The sequence below is a fragment of the Bos javanicus genome, chromosome 25 (genome assembly GCF_032452875.1).
Source record: "Bos javanicus breed banteng chromosome 25, ARS-OSU_banteng_1.0, whole genome shotgun sequence".
In the NCBI taxonomy this organism is placed as follows: domain Eukaryota; kingdom Metazoa; phylum Chordata; class Mammalia; order Artiodactyla; family Bovidae; genus Bos; species Bos javanicus.
In genome coordinates, this window is record NC_083892.1 from 39,120,681 (window position 1) to 39,143,328 (window position 22,648).

General features: G+C 54.0%; 3 protein-coding genes across 10 annotated transcripts in view; 2 read left to right on the forward strand and 1 right to left on the reverse strand.

The window, feature by feature from the left end:
* Positions 1-22,648, forward strand: part of LOC133238790 (monocyte to macrophage differentiation factor 2) — a 120,489-nt gene that overhangs the window by 62,733 nt on the left and 35,108 nt on the right. For 5 of the 8 annotated variants that reach the window (XM_061402272.1, XM_061402273.1, XM_061402274.1 and 2 more), the window contains one exon: positions 6,370-6,968. In XM_061402272.1, coding sequence (XP_061258256.1) covers positions 6,370-6,968 — 599 coding nt within the window. Of the gene's footprint in view, positions 1-2,199; positions 2,345-2,382; positions 2,415-6,369; positions 6,969-22,648 lie in introns of those variants that run through there. The other 3 variants (XM_061402276.1, XM_061402277.1, XM_061402281.1) reach the window with 3 other exon arrangements.
* On the reverse strand, positions 11,255-16,950 carry LOC133238794 (uncharacterized). Its single transcript, XM_061402287.1, has 2 exons — positions 16,390-16,950; positions 11,255-11,917 (listed from the first exon to the last, which is right to left on the reverse strand). The coding sequence occupies exons 1-2, from the start codon at positions 16,942-16,944 to the stop codon at positions 11,849-11,851; spliced, it is 624 nt and encodes a 207-aa protein (XP_061258271.1). The 5' UTR covers positions 16,945-16,950; the 3' UTR covers positions 11,255-11,848.
* PAPOLB (poly(A) polymerase beta) lies at positions 17,026-21,039 on the forward strand. Its single transcript, XM_061402285.1, has one exon. It carries the CDS (start codon positions 17,241-17,243, stop codon positions 19,167-19,169), a length of 1,929 nt encoding a protein of 642 aa, XP_061258269.1. The 5' UTR covers positions 17,026-17,240; the 3' UTR covers positions 19,170-21,039.

Here is a 22,648-nt window from a genome sequence, read left to right on the forward strand (position 1 = left end):
AGAAGCTGGCGTCTGCAAGCCAAGGGGAGCGGCCTCACAAGAAATCCCCTCTGCTGGCACCTTGACTGCGGATTTCCAGCCTCCAGAACCGTGAGAAAATAAATCTCCACTGTTTAAGCCCCCCGGTCTGTGTTCTTTCATTATGGCCACCTGAGCAGAGTACTACAGTTGGGTACAGTGTACCAAGGCAGCGGGGACGAACTGAGCCAAGACAGAGATGAGAAAGGTGTGTGGTGTGTGTGTATGTTCGTGGCTCAGTCACGTGCAACTCTTTGCGACCCCGTGGACTTCTTTACTATCTGAGCCACCAGGTACGCTAAGAAATAACCAATAGTTGGCATTACTAGATCCTGAAGAGCAGGGCCGTGGATTTTTCTATAAAGGGCCATATAGTAAATATTTTAGACTCGGGTCTGAAAAGTCTTTGCTGCATGAAAGCAGTTTAGACGAGATATAAGCAAAGGGGTGTGGCTGGGTTCCAGTATAATGTTATTTATAAAATAGCAGCTCAGATTTGGCTCACAGGTGGGAGTTTGCCCCCCACCACCCTGCTGAAGAGGGGTGAGGGGAAGGGTAAGCCTTGGGACAGGACGATGGTGAGAAATGCCTTAGGAGAAAAACACAGGTTTAAACCCAGGCTCTCCTTCCAGCGCTGACATTTGCCTCTTCAGGGTCAGAGTGGGGAAGGCTGTGCAGATATACGGGGAGTCTTGCCGAGGATAGGATATTATTTAATCACACAGTCCTGGCCTCAGTTCCTGGATCTACTTCTAGCTGTTTGACTTCTCTGGGTGTAACAGCATTTGCCTCACAAGAGTTGATGTGAGCTTTAGATGAGGTGACTGACAAAGCCCCTGGCACGGGTCCGGCATACAGTAGGTGGTCAGTAGATTGCTGTTCCCTCCTCCCCAGTCTCCCCCTAGCGAATTTGGGGTCATGACCATAAAACTTTATATCTCAGTGAAAAAGTGAAAGTGTTAGTCGGTTGGTCTTGTCCGACTCTTTGCGACTCCACAGACTGTAGCCTTCCAGGCTCCTCCATGGAATTCTCCAGGCAAGAATACTGGAATGGGTTGTCATTCCCTTCTCCAGTGGATCTTCATGACCCAGGGATCCAACCTGGGTCTCCTGTGTTGCAGGCAGATTCTTTACTGTCTGAGCCACCAGGGAAGCCCTTTATACCCCAATGGCTGTCACCAAAAAGATTCACTCCCAGGGTCAGAATTCTGCGTTTTTATCCAGAGGCCACATGAATCCCCCAGGTCTAGACCAAGAGCAGGGCGGTATAAAGAGAGCTATCTGTAAGAAGCCTTTCTCCAAGGTGGAACCCCAGCCGGAGGACTTGTGTCAAAGTGAGCTCTAAGGACAGGAGCTTCTTTTAAAACAAGTTACTCGAGGAGGGCGGTTGGGCCAGAGCCCCGGAGCTGAGCTGACCCCGTTTTGCGTCGTTTTAAGCAGAAGAGAGCCATGATCTGATTTGTCGTTTAAGACTCTGGCTGCTAAGTGGGGGACGGATTGTAAGAGAGAGGGAAGCTGCCACCCTCGTCCTCTTTCCGTGTTTTGGATGTTCATATATCAGACTAACGACTATGGACCGCCATAAGCGCTTTCCATCAGCGCTTGTCTTAACCCAGCTTCCTCTTTGCCTTGGCCTTGTCCACCTAGGGACTAGAAGGTGGGGACAAAACAGTTTGCCAGCCCCCGCCCCCACCCAGCTTGAGGCCACCACTTGGCCTCAGAGCTTAGCACTGGCCCGGCCTCTCCAGCATAGTCCCCTTGAGCTGAAGATAGAGGTGCGCAGCCCAGCACCCGCTTCTCTGCGGCCAGCCCCACCCACCTCTGCCTTCGAGGCATGTCTGTGCCTATTAATTGGTCGGCACGTGGTGCCGGAGCCCGGCACGCCCCCATCGGCTCCACCCCCTCCATCGAGGCCCCGCCCCCTCCAGGCCTTGTGTGCGTTCATTGGGCGGCCGCGGACCCTAGGCCCCGCCTATCTCGTCGCCCCGCCCACTCACGGGGGGCCCTCCCCTCCCCCCGCCCCCTCAGGTCTCACCGGCTTCCATTGGGCCAGCGGCTCGTCCCTCGGAGGCCCCGCCCCTTCCCGAGGCCCGCTCCGTGTCTCGGGTTGGCCGCAGGAGGAGCTCGCGCTCCCGTCTTCCCGCCGCCGGCCCCGCCCCTCGAGGCCCCGCCCACCTGGCCCCGCCCCCGAGGGACCGCCCCCGTCCGTTGAGCGGCCGGCAGGAGGCGTCGCGCCATGCGCGGGTCCGGGACACGGGCTCGGGCCAACGGCGCGGGTAGGAGCCGCGCGGGAACGTGGTGGCGGCGGCGGGGGGCTGCGTTGGAGGTGAGTGAGGGGTGCGCGAGAAGCGGCGGCTGGGGTCGCTCCGTGGCGTCCGGGACTCCGGGTCGCGGAGGTTGGCTGGGAGGCGAGGCCCCGGGGCGGGGGGCGCGCGCCGAGGCGGCTGGGCCCGCACGGGGCGTCTCTCGGGCCGTCCGGGCCAGGCTTGTCCGGTTGTCGTGGAAACAGGCGGCTCTCGGGGGCCCGGGCGCGGTCTCGGGGGGCGGGTCCCGCAGGCCAGCTGCAGGGGGTGAGGGCGGCCTAGCCTGAAGGTTCCAGGAGGTCACCTGCGGCCACCGCCCCCTGCGTCCCTCCGAATGCAGTCCCCCCAACCGTGGCAGCCCCCTTGGAGAGGGGCGCCTGCAGGCGGGCACGGAGCATAGGGGCCCGTCACCCTCTTCTCCAGGGTCGGGGCGACACCCCCCCCGCAACGCCCACAGCCTATTCTGGTTTTCCTGTTCACACAGTAGCACGTTCCCCGCTCGTGTGCCAGCTGAAAGCATTGTCTCCCAGCGATTTCTGTACCATTTCCAGCCCCTCGACAAAATCGTGTCTCTTAAGAAAACACGCAGGCCTGGGGCTCCTGGGGACCCCTGCGGAAGAAACAGGATTATCCCATTTCGGAGCCAGTGGGTGGGGCCGGGGCGGGGCTGCAGACCCAGACACCCGGGCTCCCAGCACCTGGTCAAGTGTTTGATTAATCTGAATTGCTGGAAAGAATTTTCCAGCCCTGATTACAGGTGTCTCTGGTTAGTTACAGGTGTCTCCCATTAGCTCCGGCAGCCTCTAGAGTATGCTGGAGAGGGGAGAAGTCCTTAATCCCACAGACAGAAAAGTCAGACCCCTCTCAGGAGGCTAGCACGCCTGAATTAAATCTGATTAGATTATTTTCATCTTTTAAAAGTGTGGCTCTGGCCGGAGCTGTCAATGTAGGATTTATGGCTGGTCGGAATCAGACAGAGCCTGTGAATCCACCCTCTTCCTTTCCTGCCCCGGTGGAAATGCTAATGGATCCCATATTGCAGTGTTGGAACGTCAGTGTCCCTCCACCCATTCGGTCAGCCCCGCACTGACCTCACTCGCTGCTGTGACTTGAGCTTGTTTTCATCAGAAATTGGACTCTTTTCTTGAGAACAAGAGAAAAACATTCTCCAGGAGAAGCAACAGCAGGCGACCTGCAGCCTTGGGCCCGTGTTTCCCCAAGTTTTTGTGTGAAAGAGGAGGGGACTGAGCAGAAGAGGAAAAGGCTGGTCATGCTTCCAAAAAAACAGATCTTGTTACCTCGGGTGTGCTCCGCTCCGTAGGAAACTCCTGCACGCCTCTCGCCCTTTGCAAAAAACTCGGGCGTCCCATTTTGACAAACAGGCTGTACTCTGCATTCTCTGTGTGATTGTGGGGGAAGGGTGCGTGTGAGCAAGTGGTCATGCTCCGTGGTCCCTCCCTGAAGGTGGCCACAGAGGGCATGATCATGAGGAGGCGAGAGTCTCCTGGTAGAATGGATCCAGCCCATCAGGGTCTGTATTTACTGGGACTTCTTGGGGCTCAAGAAGCTGTTGCTAGAAGGGAATGAGTCAGTGTCTCCTACGTTTTTCTGCCCCTTTTTTGTTGATGTTGCTAACTTTGCCCCAGAGGAGGGGGGCTCCCTTCCATGACTGTACATGTAGCAGCTATGTGTCTGTGATTTTCTGTTTTTAATTAAAGCAGAATCACATAAGCTTTAGAACCTGTAAGAGCCTTACGGAACCTGTAAAGATGCACCCCCTGGTGCAAAATAGCTTTTTACTTCTTCTTTGTATCTGCTCTGCTCAGTTGCTAAGTCGTGTCCAGCTCTTTTTGACCCCATGGACTGTAGCCCGCCAGGCTCCTCTGTCCGTGGGATTCTCCAGGCAAGAATACTGGAATGGGTGGCCTATCCTTCCCCCAGGGGATCTTCCTGACCCAGGGATTGAACGCGTGTCTCCTGCATTGGCAGGCGGGTTCTTTACCACTGAGCCACTTAGGAAGGCCTCTGTTGTGTCTGGGGCCTTTTAAATCCCCGCATTTATTACTTCCTGACTTTTCTGTGAGTTGGCCTTCTGTTGAGACACGGCTTCCGCCATTTTCAGCATTGTATTTATTTATTCTGTACTTGGACATCATCTCCGAACATAGAGGTTTCTCTGCCAGACATCCCTGGCGGATCGCGGGGCTGGGTCAGGACTGAGGGGGCTGTGCTCGAGGTGAGCCGTGCGTCTATGGAGGGTCAGGTCCACGGAGGACGGGTGGTGGCCAGAGGCACGACTTGGAATTTTCTGAGGCCGGTGGTGTGCCTCTCAGGAGGTGCGGTGGCTTGAAGGCACTCGCGTGGTGTGCGAACCATAGCCGTGTGCTTGTCACGTGAGGCCCAGTGGAGACGCTTCTGTGGTAGGTTCAGTCGGGGCTGCGGACGGGTCCGAGATGGGGAGCCAAGCCAGCTCTGCACTCCACGGCCTCTGATTGGGAGGCTGGTGCACCTTCCTCAGGGAGTTCGGAGTCGCTCCTTTCCAGCTGGACTCGAGCCCGGAGGCCTCGTGCGCTCCTCCGCTGAGGACCCCTGGCTGTTTTCAGCAGGTTGGGGCTTCAGAAAGCTGGCCCACAGCACGGGGCTCTGCGGTGGTGAGCCTGCACAGCGGGCTGTTAGTGCAGGGGGCCCCAGCCCAGCCAGTGGGCACGCGTTAGCATTCAGAAGCCAGTCTTTGGGGTGTGATGTTGTTAGGAGCATTTTGAAGAGTTCAGGGTCCTCTGAGGATGGTTCTGGAGGAACAGAAGGGCAGGTCTGCTGCTCAGCCTTCATTCCCACAGCCCTGGGGTCGGGGTGGGGGTGATGACCTCACAGGCCGGGACCCGGGGCCAGGGGCCAGCCAGCCGGGAAGAATGCGGTTCGATGTCGGTGCCTGGGCTGGGGGCCTCACCCGGTTTGGGTCCCGCGGTGTGGGCGTGGATCCTCGTCTTCAGGGGGCTCCCTGGTCACTTCTCCCACCTGGGGCAGTCCCTTCCCCCCCGGGAAGCCCCTCCCAGCACCTGTGAGTCAGGGCTGAGGCGATGACTGTGGCGGAGTCCCGTGCTGACGCTGGTCACTGGGGCCGGTGCCCAGAGCTGCTCTCACCAGGGCCTGGCCTGGGTTTCCAGAGCCTTCTAGAAAGTGGACCTGCCTCTCTGGTCTGCCTGCCTGGAGGGGCCGCAGAGTCGGGAGCTGGCGGTGCTTGGGCTCCCCCAGTGGTCGTGAGCCCCGAGTTTCTGTGGAGGAGGACGTCTTCCTTCCCCTCCACCCACCCGAAGCTCGTGGGGAGAGGGCCCGGAACCCCGCTCTCTGGAACCCTAGGCCTCTGAGGCCCCAAGTGCACGAGAGTCGAGACTTTAGGAACACTCCTCAGCGTCTCAGCGCTGTGTTCTGATTTCCTCGGCAAGATGGCCCCCCTGGCCTGGCCAGGGCCCACGCCAGGCTGGACGCCGTGGGTGGACCCTGGCATTCCAGCCATGCCTCCGCTGCTTCTGGAAGAGCCCTTTTGTGTCCGTTGTGGTCATGTGTCCATTTGAGTGCTGCCGTCCTGGAAAGTGGCTCCTCCAAACCAGGACCCGTCCGCCCGGAGCAGCGTGTCGGGGGCTTGTGTGCTGACGGCGGGCGGCTGTCTGTGGTTGTCTCTGCCTGTTGGCTGGCTGCGTTGCTGTGTGCACTGAGTCTCTCGGAGCACAGGTGGGGCAGGTGGCGTTTAGGGGAGGCACGCTGGACTCTGCCCTGGCTCTGGGCATCTCTTGTCCGCCCTTGGGTGACCTCGCGGAGCTTCCTAGTGATGGCTTTCCTTGAAGGGAACCCCAGCCGCTCCAGACATGCTCTGTCCCCTGCGGTCCCACCGGCTTCGGCTGTATCCTCCCTGTTCGATTGCTCCAAGGTGCTGTGTCCGCAGCTTCTGCTAGGGCAGCGGGCCCTGGGCAGCCGTCCAGTCTGGTGAAGTTCTCCCTAGCCTTGTGGGCTCCTGCTGGTCGGTGCTCACCCACCTTTCATTTTCTCCCAGGACGCGGCCTCTTCCCTGCCGCTGGCCGGAGTCCCGGGTGCTCGTCGGTGAAGACGGGCCCACCATGTTCTATGGGACCCACTTCATCATGTCCCCACCCGCCAAGAGCAAGCTGAAGCGGCAGGGCCAGCTGCTGTCCAGTGTGCTGTCCCGGACCCTGAGCTACAAGTACCGCGACCTGGACACTCCCTACTCAGGCCTGGGTGCCAGCGATGACCCTGCCGAGCTGTCCACGCAGCTCTCGGCCCCCGGGGTCCTGAAGGTGTTCGGGGACAGCGTGTGCTCAGGCACCCACTACAAGAGCGTCCTGGCCACCGGCACGTCCAGCGCCCGGGAGCTGGTGAGGGAGGCCCTGGAGCGCTACGCACTGAGCCCCGAGCGTGCCGCCCAGTTCGTGCTGTGCGATGTCGTGGGCCAGGCCAGCGGTGGCGGGCATGCGTGGCAGGCTCAGGGCTTCCGGGTGTTCGGCGACAACGAGAAGCCCCTCCTGATCCAGGAGTTATGGAAACCCCGAGAAGGCTTGTCCCGGAGGTTTGAGCTGAGGAAGAGGTCGGAGGTGGAGGAGCTGGCCGCCAAGGACGTGGACACCATGACGGCAGGTGAGGCGGTGAAGGTGGGGGTTCGGGGGACGCGGGGGTGTCTGGAGGGGAACAGATGGAGGGGCCTGTCCACACAGCGGGTGCCTGCTGGTGCCGACTCCATGCCACCTTGTGGAGTTGTGGGGCAGGGAGGACCTCGGCCCGCGCAGGTGGCAAACGTGGTACAGAAAGGCCCTCAGCGTCTGAGGCTCCCGGGGCCTCTTGGACATGGGGCTGTGTGCTGCTGGAGGAAGGGGTCTCAGCTGTGGTGCATGAGGGACGCGCTGGAGCTCGGGGCCTGGGCTGGAGGAGGCCCGGCCTGAAGGCGGTGGGTCACTGCCGCATGCTCGCTGGGGCAGCCCGGGCCCTGAGGGGGCTGCAGCCTCTCGGGTCGGCAGGGCCGCTGCTTTGTGTCTGGCTTTTATTCACTTGGTGGAAAGAAGCTGGTTATCTTCATGGTAAGTGCCATAAAAAATATGTTTTTTTCAAATGCCAAAAGACTCTTAAACATATCTCGGGTCGTATTCGACTTCTCCTTCGTTTCTTATGAAAATGGTGGCTTTATGTGAGCAAATGGAGTGGTCTCATGTGGCTCAGAGCAGAGGTCATTCGGTGGCCTTGGGAGACCCATCTCTTGGTCCGTGGGGTCAGGGGGCTGGAGCCCTCGCTGACGTCCTGCGTGTGTCTCCAGGTGTGTTGAACACGCGTGTGCTCTGGTGCGGAGCCTGCCTTGCATGCTCAGGGTGTGGGGACAAGGGTGTGGCAGGCGGATTGATGGCCTGCGGCCTGCCAGGGCTGCCACGGGTGGTGGTGGGCGGCAGCGGAGCCCGCTACCCCTTCTGGCCTCAGTCTTGTGATCTGGAGGTTGGGTGCTCGCCTCTCAGGGGCCCCAGGGTGCAGGGGTATGTGCGGAGTCCCGACTATGACTGACTGTCTGGGGTCTGTTCTGTGAGTTCACAGCGGAAGTGGACCTATGATGGGCTTGGGGTCCCTCTGACAGGGCCAGGTGTGTTATCACGATGTTTTGCGGATTTGCAGGCACCTGGGAGAATGAGAAGCTGCCCAATGAGTAACTGATGTTACTGGGTTGTTTCTTTTATTGTTTTTTAAAAAAATTAATTTTATCGAAGTAGAGTTGATTTACAGTGTTGTGTTAATTTCGATGTTATTGTTTCTAATTCTCCTCGGACCAGCGCCCCAAACGCCCCACCCACAGGCCTGGCTGCAGGCTGTGGATTCCGTGCCGGCCCTGCCCTGCTGCTCCCGAGGCCCCGGCTCCTTGCTCGCCTCGCTCTAGGAGGCCTGGAAGGGGCCGCGTCACGCACATGGGCGGAGGGGTGGGTGTTCGGCTCACGGTCACCGTGTTGCCCAGCGTTTCCTCTGCTGGACGGAGAGCAGAGAGTATGTGGGCTGGGCCGGCCCCGCCGGTTCTGCGGGTCCTGGGTGGGCCCTGGGGGGCCGCTCTGTGTTATGGGGGTGACCGCTTGAGCGGAGGGGGAGCAGGGCAGCCACGGGGCCGGATACCATCTGGGGGCGCAGGGCTTTGTCTCCTGTTCCATGACACTGTTTAGATCTGTTCCTTTTACACTGTTGAGGCAGGAGAAGGCGCCCAGCCTATTCAGTCTGGGGGTGGTTTTCAGAGAAGGAGTCTATTGACCTGGGTGGGGTTTCACTGACACACTTATCTGGGCTGGAAGCGGGTTGTGTTACCTGCCTGGAGCAGGCTTCCCGGGCCCCAGGGAGTTGGCCTTTCTGGCCAGCCTCCGACTTGGGCGTGGCCTGGGTGCCCTGTGCCTCCTGGCTGGACCGTCCCCCCGGCCAGTGACCATGCTGCAGAGTGAGCACCGAGGACCCTGCAGGAGGCCCGCCCCGTCCAGCCCCGCTCCACAGTGCACGGGCGGTGGAGCTTCACCAGAGTCCAGGGCCCCTGTGTCAGGTGTCTGGGGATCCTGGTGATACCCAGCTGTGTGCACACGCTCGCACGTGTGAACTCTCAGTCTGCACTGTTCCCCCGTGTAGAGTTCTCTGCAGCCCCTGGGTCCCCAGGTGCCCCTCACCTCCTAGTGCACCCCGGGGTCCAGGGCCCCCGCCTCCTCGTGATGGCGGGGCCTGCAGAGAGACTGAAGGGTGAAGGTGTTGCTGTCGGGGGGGTGGTCTGTGAGCCCCTCTGACTGCTCCTCCCTGGCGGCCTCTGCCGCTGTTTCTAACACTAGTGTCTCCAGAGAAGGGGCGCCCCACCTCCTGGGTGGCCCGTGATGAGCCCCGAGATGCTGTAGGTGCCCTGAGTGACCCGAGTGTCACCGAAGGCTGTGAGGCGGTGTGGGCTGTGGTGGGCACCCAGACACCAGATTCCCTGCCTCCTTCCCTGAAGATGGGTGACGGTGTCTCTAGCCCCTGGGAGTGGACGGTCCACCTCGTCGGGAGAAGGGTGCGAGAGGACTGGACCGCCTGTGTGGACATGTGTGCATGTGTGTGGACGAGTGCGCGTGGACACGTGCGGATGTGAACGAGTGCCCGCCTCCCTAGGTGTCAGGTTACTGAACAGTCACGACAATAGTGGTTTTCCCATTTGGTCCTCACGTCAGAAGAGCGCCTGTGTGGGGCTCACTGGTTGTGCCAGGTTAAAAGCCCCCTCGTGCATCCTGGAGGCTCCAGGAGCCCCCAAGGCATCCTTGGGTGACCGGGACGCCCCTCCTGGCCAGGCGGTGGAAGGCGCCGTCCGAGGGCGCTGGAGGAAGACCCCGCGCGGCGCTCCGGGACCGTCTGGCCGTCATTACGTGCCCGTAGTGTGTGTGCGGGCAGTGCTGGCGCGTGTTTTCCATAAATACTGCCTTTTCCCAGCTGCCAGCCTGCCCACGATTTCCAGAGGATGGCAGCCCCGTGTGGTGCGGGCGGGGGCCAGAGCTGCTCCCGCCTGTTCCCAGAGGCTGGCATCCAGGGCTTATGCCCCGTGGAGAGGGCTCTGGGCCTGTCCCCTGGAAAAAGGTGGCAGTCACTTCTGCTGACCCCGGGGAGGGCTGTGGGCCATGTGGTTTTCGTCAGTGGCGAGGGAAGGCAAGAGCGTGGGGTTGTTTTGTGTCCCGGATCAGAGGCAAGCTTGTGAGCTGGGTTCTCACCCACAGCCCCAGGGCACTCCGGGCCGGCAGGTCTCTGCTGTCGGGGCCGCCCTGGGCCCAGTAGGACGCTTAGCTCCGTCCCAGCTTTGCCCCCCAGTCGTGACAACCACAGATGTCTCTGGGCCTGGCTGGGTGGCCAGGGGGCAAGTTCGCCCTCAAGTGGGAATCACTGATTTGGACGCGGTAGCCTCGACAAGGCAGGAACTCAGCCTGCCGGCTGCGCCTATGCCTCCTGCAGGTGCCCAAGGCCGTGTGTCCTGGGCCCTCGGCCAGGCTGGGCATTGGGGCCCCGCCTAAGGGACTGGGGTGCCTTCCTTGCGGCCTGCCTGGCCTTGTTCCCGTCTGGGAGGCAGGGCCTCCTTGACTCTGGGTGCCCTCTTCTGAGGGAGGCAAGCTGAGAGGGTTTCTAAAGCTGCTGTGTCGTGAGGTTCTCTCTGCAGGGACGTCTCTGCATCAGCCCTGGGCTTGTCCCCATCGTCCTGCGGTGTCAGTGTGGTCTGGCACACAGCAGGTGCTCGTTAAATGTCTGCTTAAGGGTTGATGCAAACTAGAAGGGCAAGCTCCTCTGTAGGTCTGGGCTTCAAGGTGCACCTAAGGCTGCAGGGCTGGGATTGGTTTTTTCTGCGGGGTGTGGGCGGTGGGGTGGCCTGCAGGGGGCTTGGGTGCCCACCAGCGCGTACTGGGGCTCGAGTGAGGAGGAACGCGCTGCTCTGGCACCGACCACGGGGCCTGCCGGCCTCCCATCTCCTCCGAGGCTGGCTGGAGGGGCTGGAGGGGCTGGCGGGGGTGGGCCTGTCATCTGAGCAGCCGACTGGGCGTGTGTTTGCTGTCCCACCCCGTCCACGGAGGGGTGGACAGGCCTGAGCCCTGACTAAACTGGGGTGTCCAGGCGTCTGGTGAGGCCGCTGCTGTCTCAGCGGCTGTGTGCTGTGAATTCTGTCCCGCACCCCCCAGCTTCTCGGTGCTGTTTGCTTTTGACCTTTTTTTCCTCCTGCCACGAATCTGACATTTCATAACATGTCTCTCAGGATGAAGGAGGTGATCTGGATTCTTTTCTCTCACTGAAGAGCAGCTGTCTCTTGAGACTTGAACAAGACTCCCCTTGAGCCTGTTCTCAGCGACAGTCACTGTGGGAAAACTCTAGTTTACGTGTGGGTAAAAGCAAGACAATGGCCAACTTTCCCCATCAGTCTAAAACTAGAAAATCAACTGAGCCTAAAAGACGTCTTTGAGGATCTGTATTATTTATTTTTGGCTGTGCTGGGTCGCTGCTGTTGTGTGTGGAAGGGGGCTACTCTGTTGCGGCGCACGGGCTGCTCACTGCGGTGGTTTCTCGCTGCAGAGCACAGGCTCCCAGGCACACGGGTCAGGATTGCAGGCTCAGGAGTCGTGGCTCTCGGGCTCTAGAGTGCGGGCTTGGTAGTTAAGGCACACCGGCTTAGTTGGCTCTGAGGAATGTGGTGTCTTCCCAGACTACAGATCAGATCCATGTCCCCTGCATTGGCAGGTAGATTCTTATCCATTGTACCACGAGGGAAGGCTGTTCTTGAGGATTTTTAATTCAAAGAGAACATAAAGTTGGTTAGCTGCTAACAAACCAGTTTCATTCTTCGATTCACTGCTTAGATTAAAAAAAAAAAAAACATTACAGCCTTTAGTGTCACATTGAGGCGGGGTGTTGGAAGGAAGCCTAGAAGCCCTGTCTCCTGAGTCCGATGTACCCACCTGGGGCCTGGCTGGCAGCACCTTCCCCTGCCGCCCCCCAGAGACTTCAGGCCACGTCATCTAAGGAGCCTTCGAAGGCTCACCGCTTAACACACAAGACATGGGGCGATCCGATCTGGTGCAGAATGTCTGAAAGACACAAAACTCTCAAAATTGACAACACTAAGGAACTGGCTAAAGTATGGCTAGGGACGGTGCAAAGAAGAAAAAGTGAAGTTGGATCCTCACTCCGAATAGTTTAAAAACCCCCACATCAGAGATAAAGTTATAGAGCTAAAATAAAGATTTCATAAATAAGGCTTCAATTCAGTCACTCAGTTGTGTCTGACTCTTTTCGACCCCATGGACTGCAGCACGCCAGGCCTCCCTGTCCATCACCAACTCCTGGAGCTTGTTCAAACTCATGTCCATCAAGTCGGTGATGCCATCCAACCATCTCATCCTCTGTCGTCTCTTTCTCCTCCCGCCTTCAATCTTTCCCAGCATCAGGGTCTTTTGCAGTGAGTCAGTTCTTTGCATCAGGTGGCCAAAGGATTGGAGTTTCAGCATCAGTCCTTCCAGTGAACACCCAGGACTGATCTCCTTCAGAATGGACTGGTTGGATCTCCTTGCAGTCCAAGGGACTCTCAAGAGTCTTCTCCAACACCACAGTTCAAAAGCGTCAATTCTTCAGTGCTCAGCTTTCTTTATAGGACACAAACTGGGGGGGAAAGGCAGATAAATCTGACTATATTGAAGTTTAAGCTTTCTTTCCACCTACAGACATTATATACTATGTAATGTGTGATAAGATACAACATTTAGTTCTATTTGTGGTGCTGCGTGTAAATTCAGCTCTTTTTTGCAGCATTGCTTTTGCTTGAGGCATGGCTTCCACCACTTGCTTGTGTACTCCATGATCCATTCTCCTAATCGTGGGCACTCAGGCTGCATCCTGTTCTTCCTGCTACAGACCGTGGGACACTGACCCTCTCCAGGGCCTGTGCCAAGTCCCCTGGGGGTCGCCACTAGGGAACGGCGCTTCTGGATTACTGTGGGACAGCAGCTCTGCAGACAGGCTGCCTGCTTTCTTGTATAGCCATTCCGTATCCTTAAGCATTGAGTATGCGCCCCCGCCCCATGGAAATCTTCCCGGAAATAGGTTAAAATCAGAAGGTGCTGCAGGGTCACAGGATGCTGGAGTCATGCGGCCAGAGAGATGCCCTGTACCGGTGGGCGTGAGCGGCTGTGAACTGAGTTGTGAGATGATTTTCCTGAGTCAGAGTGTAACTTTGAAAGGGTCCCTTGGCCTTAACAAAACTCAAGAGATGGGCCTTGTGGATATTGATTAGCCAGGGATTTGACGGTGAAGGAATTTTCCTTTTTAGATACTTACTTGGCTGTGCCAGGTCTTGGTTGCAGCAGTGGCATCTTTAGTCACGGCATGCGAACTCTTAGATGTGGCCCGTGGGATCTAGTTCCCTTACTGGGGATCAAATCCAGGCCTCCTCCTTTAGGAGTGTGGAGTCTTAGCCACCGGACTAAGCGAAGTCCTAAAAGATTTGTCTTTGTTACGCTCATTCGTTTATTTGTCAGCAAATATTTGTTGAGTGCTACTATGTTAGGTACTTGACTAGATACTGGATAAACAGCATTTAACAAACAGATCATGTTCTTATGGAGCTAAGAATCTGCAGTGGGAAATAAAAGATAATTTGAAAAACACAGAATGATGACTTCTGTGTGCTATAAAAGAAGAGTGTAGGTGCTAATTTAGCAGGGAGGTTAGGGATGTTCTGAGATGAAATTCAAGCCAGTCTCAAAACTGACAACACTAAGGTGGAGAGGAGTGGACAGTAGGTGGGGCAGGAAGAACCTTCTGGGCCAAGGGAACAGCACTGTGCGGAGACCCAGGGACGAGTCGTTGCTGGTGTTCAGTCGCTCAGTCGTGTCTGAGTCTGCGACCCTATGGACTGCAGCATGCCAGGCTTCCCTGTCCTTCACTATCTCCCAGAGTTGAGTCAGTGATACCATCCAACCATCTCATCCTCTGTCACCCTCTTCTCCTACCTTCAATCTTCCCTAGCATCAGGGTCTTTTCCAATGAGTTGGCTGCTCGCATCAGGTGGCCAAAGTATTGGCGCTTCAACATCAGTCCTTCCAATGAATATTAGGGGTTGATTTCCTTTAGGATTGACTGGTTTGATCTCCTTGCAGTCCAAGGGACTCTCAAGAGTGTTTTTCAGCACCACAGTTTGAAAATGTCAATTCTTTGACACTCAGCCTTCTTTATGGTCCAACTCACATCCATACATGACTACTGGGAAAATCATAGCTTTGACTAGACAGACCTTTGTTGGCAAAGTGATGTGTCTGCTTTTTAACATCTGAGAGAATGAGACAAATGTGAGTTGCCAAAAGGCAAGGCAGCCAGAGGGCGGGGCAGGCTGTGAGAGGTGAAGCTGGAGAGATGGTAGGGGATGTTAGGGAGTTTGGATTTTAGACTAAGTTTAATGGGAGGCCACTGAAGGGGTTAAAGACTAATGTGGCTACTGGGTAGAGAATACTTTGAAAAGTCAGTAATAGATTAATTACTTTATTGTAGGAGTCTAGGTGAAAGTTGATGGTAGCTTGGACTGCTACTGCTAAGTCACTTCAGTCGTGTCTGACTCTGTGCGACCCCATAGATGGCAGCCCACCAGGCTCCCCCGTCCCTGGGATTCTCCAGGCAAGGATACCGGAGTGGGTTGCCATTTCCTTCTCCAATGCATGCAAGTGAAAAGTGAAAGTGAAGTCGCTCAGTCCTGTCCGACCCTCAGCAACCCCATGGACTGCAGCCTACCAGGCTTCTCCATCCATGGGAGTTTCCAGGCAAGAGTACTGGAGTGGGGTGCCATTGCCTTCTCCATAGCTTAGACCAGAGTTATGAAAAAGCAGGTAGAAGGTGATGAATGGCAAATATATTCTGGAGGTAGAATCATCAATATTTGTAAATGAACTGGACGTCAAAGATGAGAAAGAGGTGTCAAGAATGATGCCCAGATTTCCGATAGCAGCAGCTGTGTAGATGGAGGTGCCACTTACCAAAGTGGTGACTTCCCAGAGAGAACAGGTTATGGAGGGAAGAGTAAGAGTTCTCTGTAGACTGTGTCCAGTTTGAGACATCCAAGTGGAGGTGTCAGAAAGGAAGTCAGAGGATGATGTGGATCTGGAGCTTAGAAGAGAGCAGGTTATAAAAACTTAAGCTGTTAATAGGTGATACTTAAGCTGTGAAAATTGATAGATGACCCAGGTAATAAATACATGTACAGTGAGAAGAGTCAAGGGCCTAACAAGGAAACTGGGAGAGCGCCAACTTTAGAGGAAAAGTAATGCAGGAGCAAATTAGACTGAGGGGAGACCAGAGACGTACAAGACAACACAGCGTGTGACGCCGCGGAGGCCAGTGTGAGTCTACTCGAGGTCAAAGAAGGTGTGCACCATTGAAGCCACTGTATTAAGCAACATGGTCACTAGAGGCCCTCCTGGCAGCTGTGTTGCTAGAACGTTTAGCACGCATACCACGTTGAAATAGGTTGAGAAAGTGGTGCTTATATTTCTGGCAATATGTGGGGTTAATTAGCCTGGAAGATCTTTCTGTATAAAGTACCTGGAAGTGCTGGATGAACTGTAACAATTCTCCTTTTAGATGCATAGCTGAGAACCTCCCCAAATAAAGGAATCCCTAGGGGTGAAGAAAAATGAGAAAATGAGGGCCTTAGAATCTGAGCTGATGATGAAGCCACAGTTGCCTTGCAGGTATTTGCCAGTCTTTGTAACCGAGAAACTTAAGTTTAATAGCTGTCCAAGAAAGATGTAGGGAGCTGGAACTGAAACCTCATATATATTTGGAAACTATAAAGGTGGACACACTCAATGAAAAGACAAAATAGGAAGAGTTTGCTACCTGGTAAAAGATGACAGAGTTCTCTCTCTTGACCTGGGCTCTGGGTGGGAAAAACTGAATATTCTTTCCTAGAATTGAAAAGCACTCTTCCCCTCACGTTTGGAGTTCAGAATTGTACTATTTAAGTGATGTGGATACGAAATTACATTGTACATAATTTGATGATGTACAAGGACATCCGATAGAACAAAGTACTCTTTGGAAGGACATGCTTCCACACAGGCCTCCCAAATCTGGCCAGAGATGAGCTCACAACCCCAAATAACAAGACACATGAAGTGATGCTACTTGAAATGAGTCAGTAGAAAACTGTAGACTCAAATTCTCAAGAACCTGGGAACTGGAACCATTAGTTATAAAATATTGAGTAAGTAGATTTAAACTATTTAATGAAATAAAAGGTAGAAAGAAAACAGGAAAGAACAGAATGTCATCCCAAAAGGCAGGGAGGATTTGGAAAAGAAAAAGATGCTTTTAGTAATAAAAATGCAAGTTTGTAAAGGGACACTTTGGTGATGGCTTAAACAACAGACTTAGATATGTCTGAAGAGAACTAGAGAACAAGGTAGGCCCGGCATCATGCAGACAGAAACGGGCTGAGAGTCATGGGGAGCTGATGAGAAGGTCTGTCACATGTCCCCACGAAGAGGGCCAAGAGAATGGAGCGAGGACATACCCCACGGACGTGCCCGAGAGTCACCCGGGAGCATGACTCGGCGTTCACCGCGTGAGATGAACGAGAGGTTCGCCCCTTGCTCCCTGGTGGCGATGCCGCAGGACACTTCAGACGGATTTTTACAGCTGTCACAAAGACGAGACCGGCGAGCAGCAGGCTAGCCGGCTGCAGACTCCGCACCGGGAGCCGCAGAAACCAGAGGTCAGCAGATGGGACCCTCGGAGCTGGACAGGACAGGACCGAGATCCCGGAGCTGCGGTCGCGGCTGCCCCGCCACCCAGGTAGCCGACCACGGGGCACGCGACAGAGCAGCTCCCCCACAACGGACCCCGCTGTGCAGGGGTCCTCAAGGACGGGCATGAGGGCAGAGGGCCCCTGAAGGTGCCGCGGGAGACGACGGAGACCCGGCGAAGAGGAAATGGCTAGCGAGCAGATGGACGGTAGGTCTGGGCAAACGTCCCACATGGCTTTGACACGGCCGGAGCCGGGGGCGCACCCCTGCTTGCCCGGACTGGCCAGATGCTGGGGCGGAGCCCCCGGAACTACAGCCCCCATGAGGCTCTGCGCGCGCGCATGCGCCGTGGCAGGCGTGGCGGGCGCGGCGACTGGCGTGCGTGGCGCGCGGCGTGGCGTGCGTGGGCGTTCTAGAACGCAGCGGCGAGGGCCCAGGCGCCATGTTGGGGCCGAGGGGACCGCGGAGAGGTGCTTGAAGCGGCGGGAGCGGAGCGGGAGCGGGTCGGACCTGGGCTGGTAGGAGCCCCGCCCCTCCCGCCTCAGCGGATCATGACCCGGGCGGCGGCCACGGAGGTCGCGGTGGCGGGGGACGCGGCGTGGCGGGGCCAGCGCTAGAGATGATGCCGTTTCCGGTGACCACCCTGGGACCACAGCGGACCCCGCCGCCGCCCAAGCACTACGGCATCTCTTCCCCCATCAGTTTAGCACCCCCCAGGGAGACTGACTGCATACTTACCCAGAAATTAATTGAAACTCTGAAGCCCTTCGGGGTTTTTGAAGAGGAAGAGGAACTGCAGCGCAGGATTTTAATTTTGGAGAAATTAAATAATCTGGTAAAGGAATGGATACGAGAAATCAGTGAAAGCAAGAGTCTTCCACAAGCTGTAATTGAAAATGTTGGAGGGAAAATCTTTACATTTGGTTCTTACAGGTTAGGGGTGCATACGAAAGGTGCAGATATCGATGCGTTGTGCGTGGCACCGAGACACGTTGATCGAAGCGACTTTTTCACTTCTTTCTATGATAAATTGAAACTACATGAAGAAGTAAAGGATTTAAGGGCTGTTGAGGAGGCATTTGTACCAGTTATCAAACTCTGTTTCGATGGGATAGAGATTGATATTTTGTTTGCAAGGTTAGCACTGCAGACTATTCCTGAAGATTTGGACCTAAGAGATGACAGTCTGCTTAAAAACTTAGATATAAGATGCATAAGAAGCCTTAATGGTTGCCGGGTAACTGATGAGATTTTACATCTAGTACCAAACATTGACAACTTCAGATTAACTCTGAGAGCCATCAAGCTGTGGGCCAAATGCCACAATATTTATTCCAATATACTAGGTTTCCTCGGTGGTGTTTCCTGGGCGATGCTAGTAGCAAGAACTTGCCAGCTTTATCCAAATGCCATAGCATCAACTCTTGTCCGTAAATTTTTCTTGGTGTTTTCTGAGTGGGAATGGCCGAATCCAGTGCTACTGAAAGAGCCCGAAGAACGGAATCTGAATTTGCCTGTCTGGGACCCAAGAGTAAATCCCAGTGATAGGTACCATCTCATGCCCATAATCACACCAGCATACCCACAGCAGAACTCCACCTACAACGTGTCTGTTTCAACACGGATGGTCATGATTGAAGAGTTTAAGCAAGGGCTTGCTATCACACATGAGATTTTGCTGAGTAAGGCAGAGTGGTCCAAACTTTTCGAAGCGCCCAGCTTCTTCCAGAAGTACAAGCATTATATTGTGCTTCTGGCAAGTGCGCCAACAGAGAAACAACATCTAGAGTGGGTGGGTTTGGTGGAATCAAAAATCCGAATTCTGGTCGGAAGCTTGGAGAAGAATGAATTTATTACACTGGCTCATGTGAATCCTCAGTCGTTTCCAGCACCCAAGGAGAGTCCTGACAAGGAAGAATTTCGTACAATGTGGGTGATTGGGTTAGTGTTAAAAAAACCAGAAAACTCGGAAGTTCTCAGTATTGACCTCACCTATGATATCCAGTCTTTCACAGACACTGTGTATAGGCAAGCGATAAATAGTAAAATGTTTGAGATGGACATGAAAATTGCTGCAATGCATTTGAAAAGAAAGGAACTTCATCAACTACTGCCTAATCATGTGCTTCAGAAAAAGAAAACACTTTCTACAGAAGGTGTCAGATTGACAGCCTTGGATGACGGCAGCCTTGACTTGTCTGTCAACGGTGAGAACAGCACACCTGTGTCGTCACTTCCTGCTGCTTCGAAGACTGGCCCAGTGACTGGCAGCACTCAAGGCAGAAACAGTCCTGCCCCGGTGGCAATGGCAGCATCTGTGACTGGCGTACAGTTTCCTGAAGTTTCCTTGCAGCAAGCAAATCCCAGCGACAGCCTGGGGGGTGCGTCCAGCGAAAGCATCCCTCAGACTGCTCCACAGCCAGCTGTTCCTCCAGCACCGAAGCCCATGGTCACCAGAGTCGTTTCCTCAACACGGCTGGTCAGCCATCCACCCAGGCCTTCAGGGAGCGCAGCAACAAGCATAGCTAATCCTATCGTAGGAGTCTAGAGGACATTGTCGCGTCACCAAGAAGAAAGGACCAAGGCAGCCAAAACAGAAGAGGAATGTTCTCAGAGAGAGACCAGTGTGACTCGATTGAAAACTATTCAGACAGCAGCTTTTGTTGGCCTCACGGGGAACATCCACTGCAGACCTTCCCAGTACCCCTGCTCTCCCTGCAGATCCTATTCCTGTTATCAAGAATTCAATAAAACAGATTGAACTGAGAAAAACACCTCGAGGTCCATAAACAGTATCTGCCAAGTCAGCCTGCTGTCTTCACATGCTAATGGAGGAGAATGAAGGGTACCAGACTAGATGCAGTTGCAGATAGGTCTAGTAGGTGTATTTGGTGACTTCTCTTATGGGCTAATCTTGATCAGAAGTCCAGGTTAGTATGTGAAGCTGGAAGTACTGTTACTAATGTGTCAGGATACTTACGTGTTAGCCACAGTTATGCTATTTCAAAGGACTCCTGCCCTTTAGGAGGAAAAAACCCCTCCAGCTATATTTGTACCCTTGACTGACATCTGGACGGGATTGATGTTGGGTGCATTGTTGGGGGAAGTTTGCAATACAAACTGGTATCAGAATTCCTTATGCTGATGATGCACTTTATGTATATTTTTATTAGAAAGTAGAACTAATTTTAGCCTTTTCAGCTTGATGGATTTCAGTTTTTTCCTGAAGGGCGTTCTTCATTATTAATCTTGTGGTGGGTTCCCATTGTGTGGCGAGTGGTGTGCTGTGCTTCACAGGCATCGAGGCCACCTGGCTCAGCCCTGTGAGGTCACCCTTTCAGACCAAGTACCAGCTCTTAGGATATGTGCTTGGCGCTAGAGCAGTAATTAGTAAGTGTTTGGTTTTGATGGGACAGGATCAAGAAAGGAGACACTGGTTTTATCTGTACAGCTGTTTGAGGGTGCGAACAATCAGCGGTCAGACGGCAGATACTGTATGGAGCTAACAAAGCTCCATGTTCTCTTATCCTTAATCATTTGTCTTAAAACAAGGAAAAACTTCCTGTACCCCCCACCCCCACTGCCTTCTCTGCTTGTGTGCACAAGATGCGCTTGTATATTGTTTCACAGAAAACTCAGTATGCTCGTGTTTTCTCAACCATGATGTGAAACCAACAGTCCTGTGGCCCCCTGGCTAGTATTGAGTGAAGTTTTACTAAAAGTAATTCCTGTGAAGCATGTTATCCATCTTGGATGGCCGTTCAGTCTCCACGTAAGAGAAGATGTGTATACTCCACAGAATAGCTGCTTATGGTAAAGTTAATTTCTAATTTAAACGTGTAAGCAAAAGCATTTTCTCTAGAATTTTAAATCAATTTTTATTTGTAATGACTTACTAAAATTCATTAGTGAAATTTACATGTAGAAACATAAAAAGTTTCTAGCAAGCACTTGACATCTGGTCAGCTTTCTACTCATTTATCCTGCAAAAGATTTAAAATACCTTTCTTTAAATTAAAAAAAAAAAAAAAAAGACCGCTCATAGTTAAGCCGCAGAACATTCATGTTGAAACCAGGAATGCCCGCGCTTGTAGGTGATGAGAGCTCGGTCTTACTCTGGGCGTAGTAGCACACCTAACAGGTTTTCCACAGCCTGGTTCTGGTTCTTCCCATCCCCTGTCAGTGTTCCTTTTTACCACACGTGCATTTTTCATCTCAAACTGCAGCTTCTTAAACTCTTTCCCCGTCCTTCTGAATAATTTCCCCAAAGTTGGATTCTAGTCGTTTCTGTTGTGGGCTGTGCAGTAATTGAGACTCTGTTCACCATGACCTCCTGACGCCTAGTACACAGTGTTCCTGCTACCTGTGTGGTCCTCTTCCCTTCTGCTACAATAAAATCAGGTGACGTGTGTACAGTACCTGTGTATTTTGAATAGCTGTTGTGTCACTGAAATTGCCAGGCACAAATTTAGTCCTGTCGTTTTGTTCACACATTGGGGGAAAATTAGTTTATTAAATGTTTCGTGTAATTGTACTTGTTTTTCCAAGCTGGAAAGTTGGAGCTTTTTAATTCTAGTTTTCATTACCTGAATATCGGACTATTTTTTCATACTGTATGCGTAGTGTCTCATGACTGGAGTTTGCTTTGTTTTATAGTATCTGTACTCCTTGTATTTTTCAAGCGCTATTTTGAAAAGAGATGATGTATTTCTCCATTAAAAAAAAAAAAAACACAATAAAAATAAACGAGAAAGAAGCAAGCAGAGGGATTTAAACCTGAGGATAACAGTTCAGCTGTTCTTACAGTGCTCCAGCAGGGAGAGACGCTGATGAACCTGTCCACTTTATTTGAAGTCTAGAGTTCATGTTACAGCGTTAGGGAGAAGCCTGAAAAGATTAACACTTCATTTCAAGCATGCTGACCCCACAGCCAGACTAGGGCCTTAAGCAGCAGCACTGAACACATGGCCTCTGGCTTTCCTTCTGAGCCAGCCTGACCAGAAGCAGCTTGGCCCCCTGCCTGCCCCCCCAGGCTCCTGTACGGGATGCTGTGGCGGGGAGGGGTCTGGTGGTGAGGAAGAGCTGGAGTGGGTGCTGGCAGAGGGGCGCCCCAGGCGGCGGGGCAGGGGGCACCGACAGTGCCAGCCCTGCTTCTGAACAGGAGGCTTCAGCCAGCAGTGGGGAGGGGACCCAGGGCCGCACACTGCGCCTTCCAGCCCCGGCAGTGGCCTCCGGAGACCTTTCTGTATTGAAGCGGACAAAAATAGTATTTTAGAAAAGTCTTAAAGTTCCAAAAGAATTTTCTTCACTAAAAAAAATTTCTGAGAGCATATTACTTTGTCGTAAAAGCAATAAACCACTTTCTTTTGGGGGAAAATGGTTAAAAAATGGAGTTAAAAAATTCCTAATTCAAAAGAAGGTAGGGGACTTCGCTGGTGACCCAGTGATTACACCTCAGCACTTGTAAGGCAGGGGCGAGCGTCCATCCGTGGTCAGGGAACAGAGAGCCCGCGTGCCGGCTGAGCTGCCCGGTGCAAGTCTCTCAGAGAAAGCCAGGAACGAGGCAGGTGGGAAGTCCCCCCGTCTAAGATGGGGGACATGAAGCCGAGTACGTCACTGTACGCATAAGTGGGCTAAACATCCTCACTAAAGCGGAGGTTGTCGGAGTCTGTGGAAAATCTGCGTTCAGCTGCTTGCGCTCTGTTTACGAGTGGCACACCCAGAATGTAAGACATGAGAGAGAGGAAGGAAGGCCAACAAAAAGCTCTTAGAGTGACAGTGTCATCCAAACGCTTCAAGCTGAAAATAATTGCCAGGGGCAGAAGGGACCCGTGCGGCAGGGAGAGGAGAGGAGCTGCGGCAGGAAGGGGCGCGGCTTCGTGTCCACATCTAAGAGCCTCAAGGTAAACAGGTCACGGTCTGCCAGAAGCGTCCCTGTCGCAGAACGTTTTTACACAGCTCCTTTCGTTAATTGATGTTAAGCAGACAAAAAGGGAATAGTTTTGAACATACAACAGGAGTTGGCAA

Bases quoted from the DNA above. Each gene is read 5' to 3' on its own strand.
- LOC133238794 (XM_061402287.1), bottom strand. From the start codon at position 16,944: ATGGGGGCTGTAGTTCCGGGGGCTCCGCCCCAGCATCTGGCCAGTCCG. The intron at 11,918-16,389 runs GTATGTCCTCGC...TGTGTCTTTCAG, and splicing joins CTCTCGGGCACGTCCGTGGG to ACATTCTGCACCAGATCGGA.
- PAPOLB (XM_061402285.1), top strand. From the start codon at position 17,241: ATGATGCCGTTTCCGGTGACCACCCTGGGACCACAGCGGACCCCGCCG.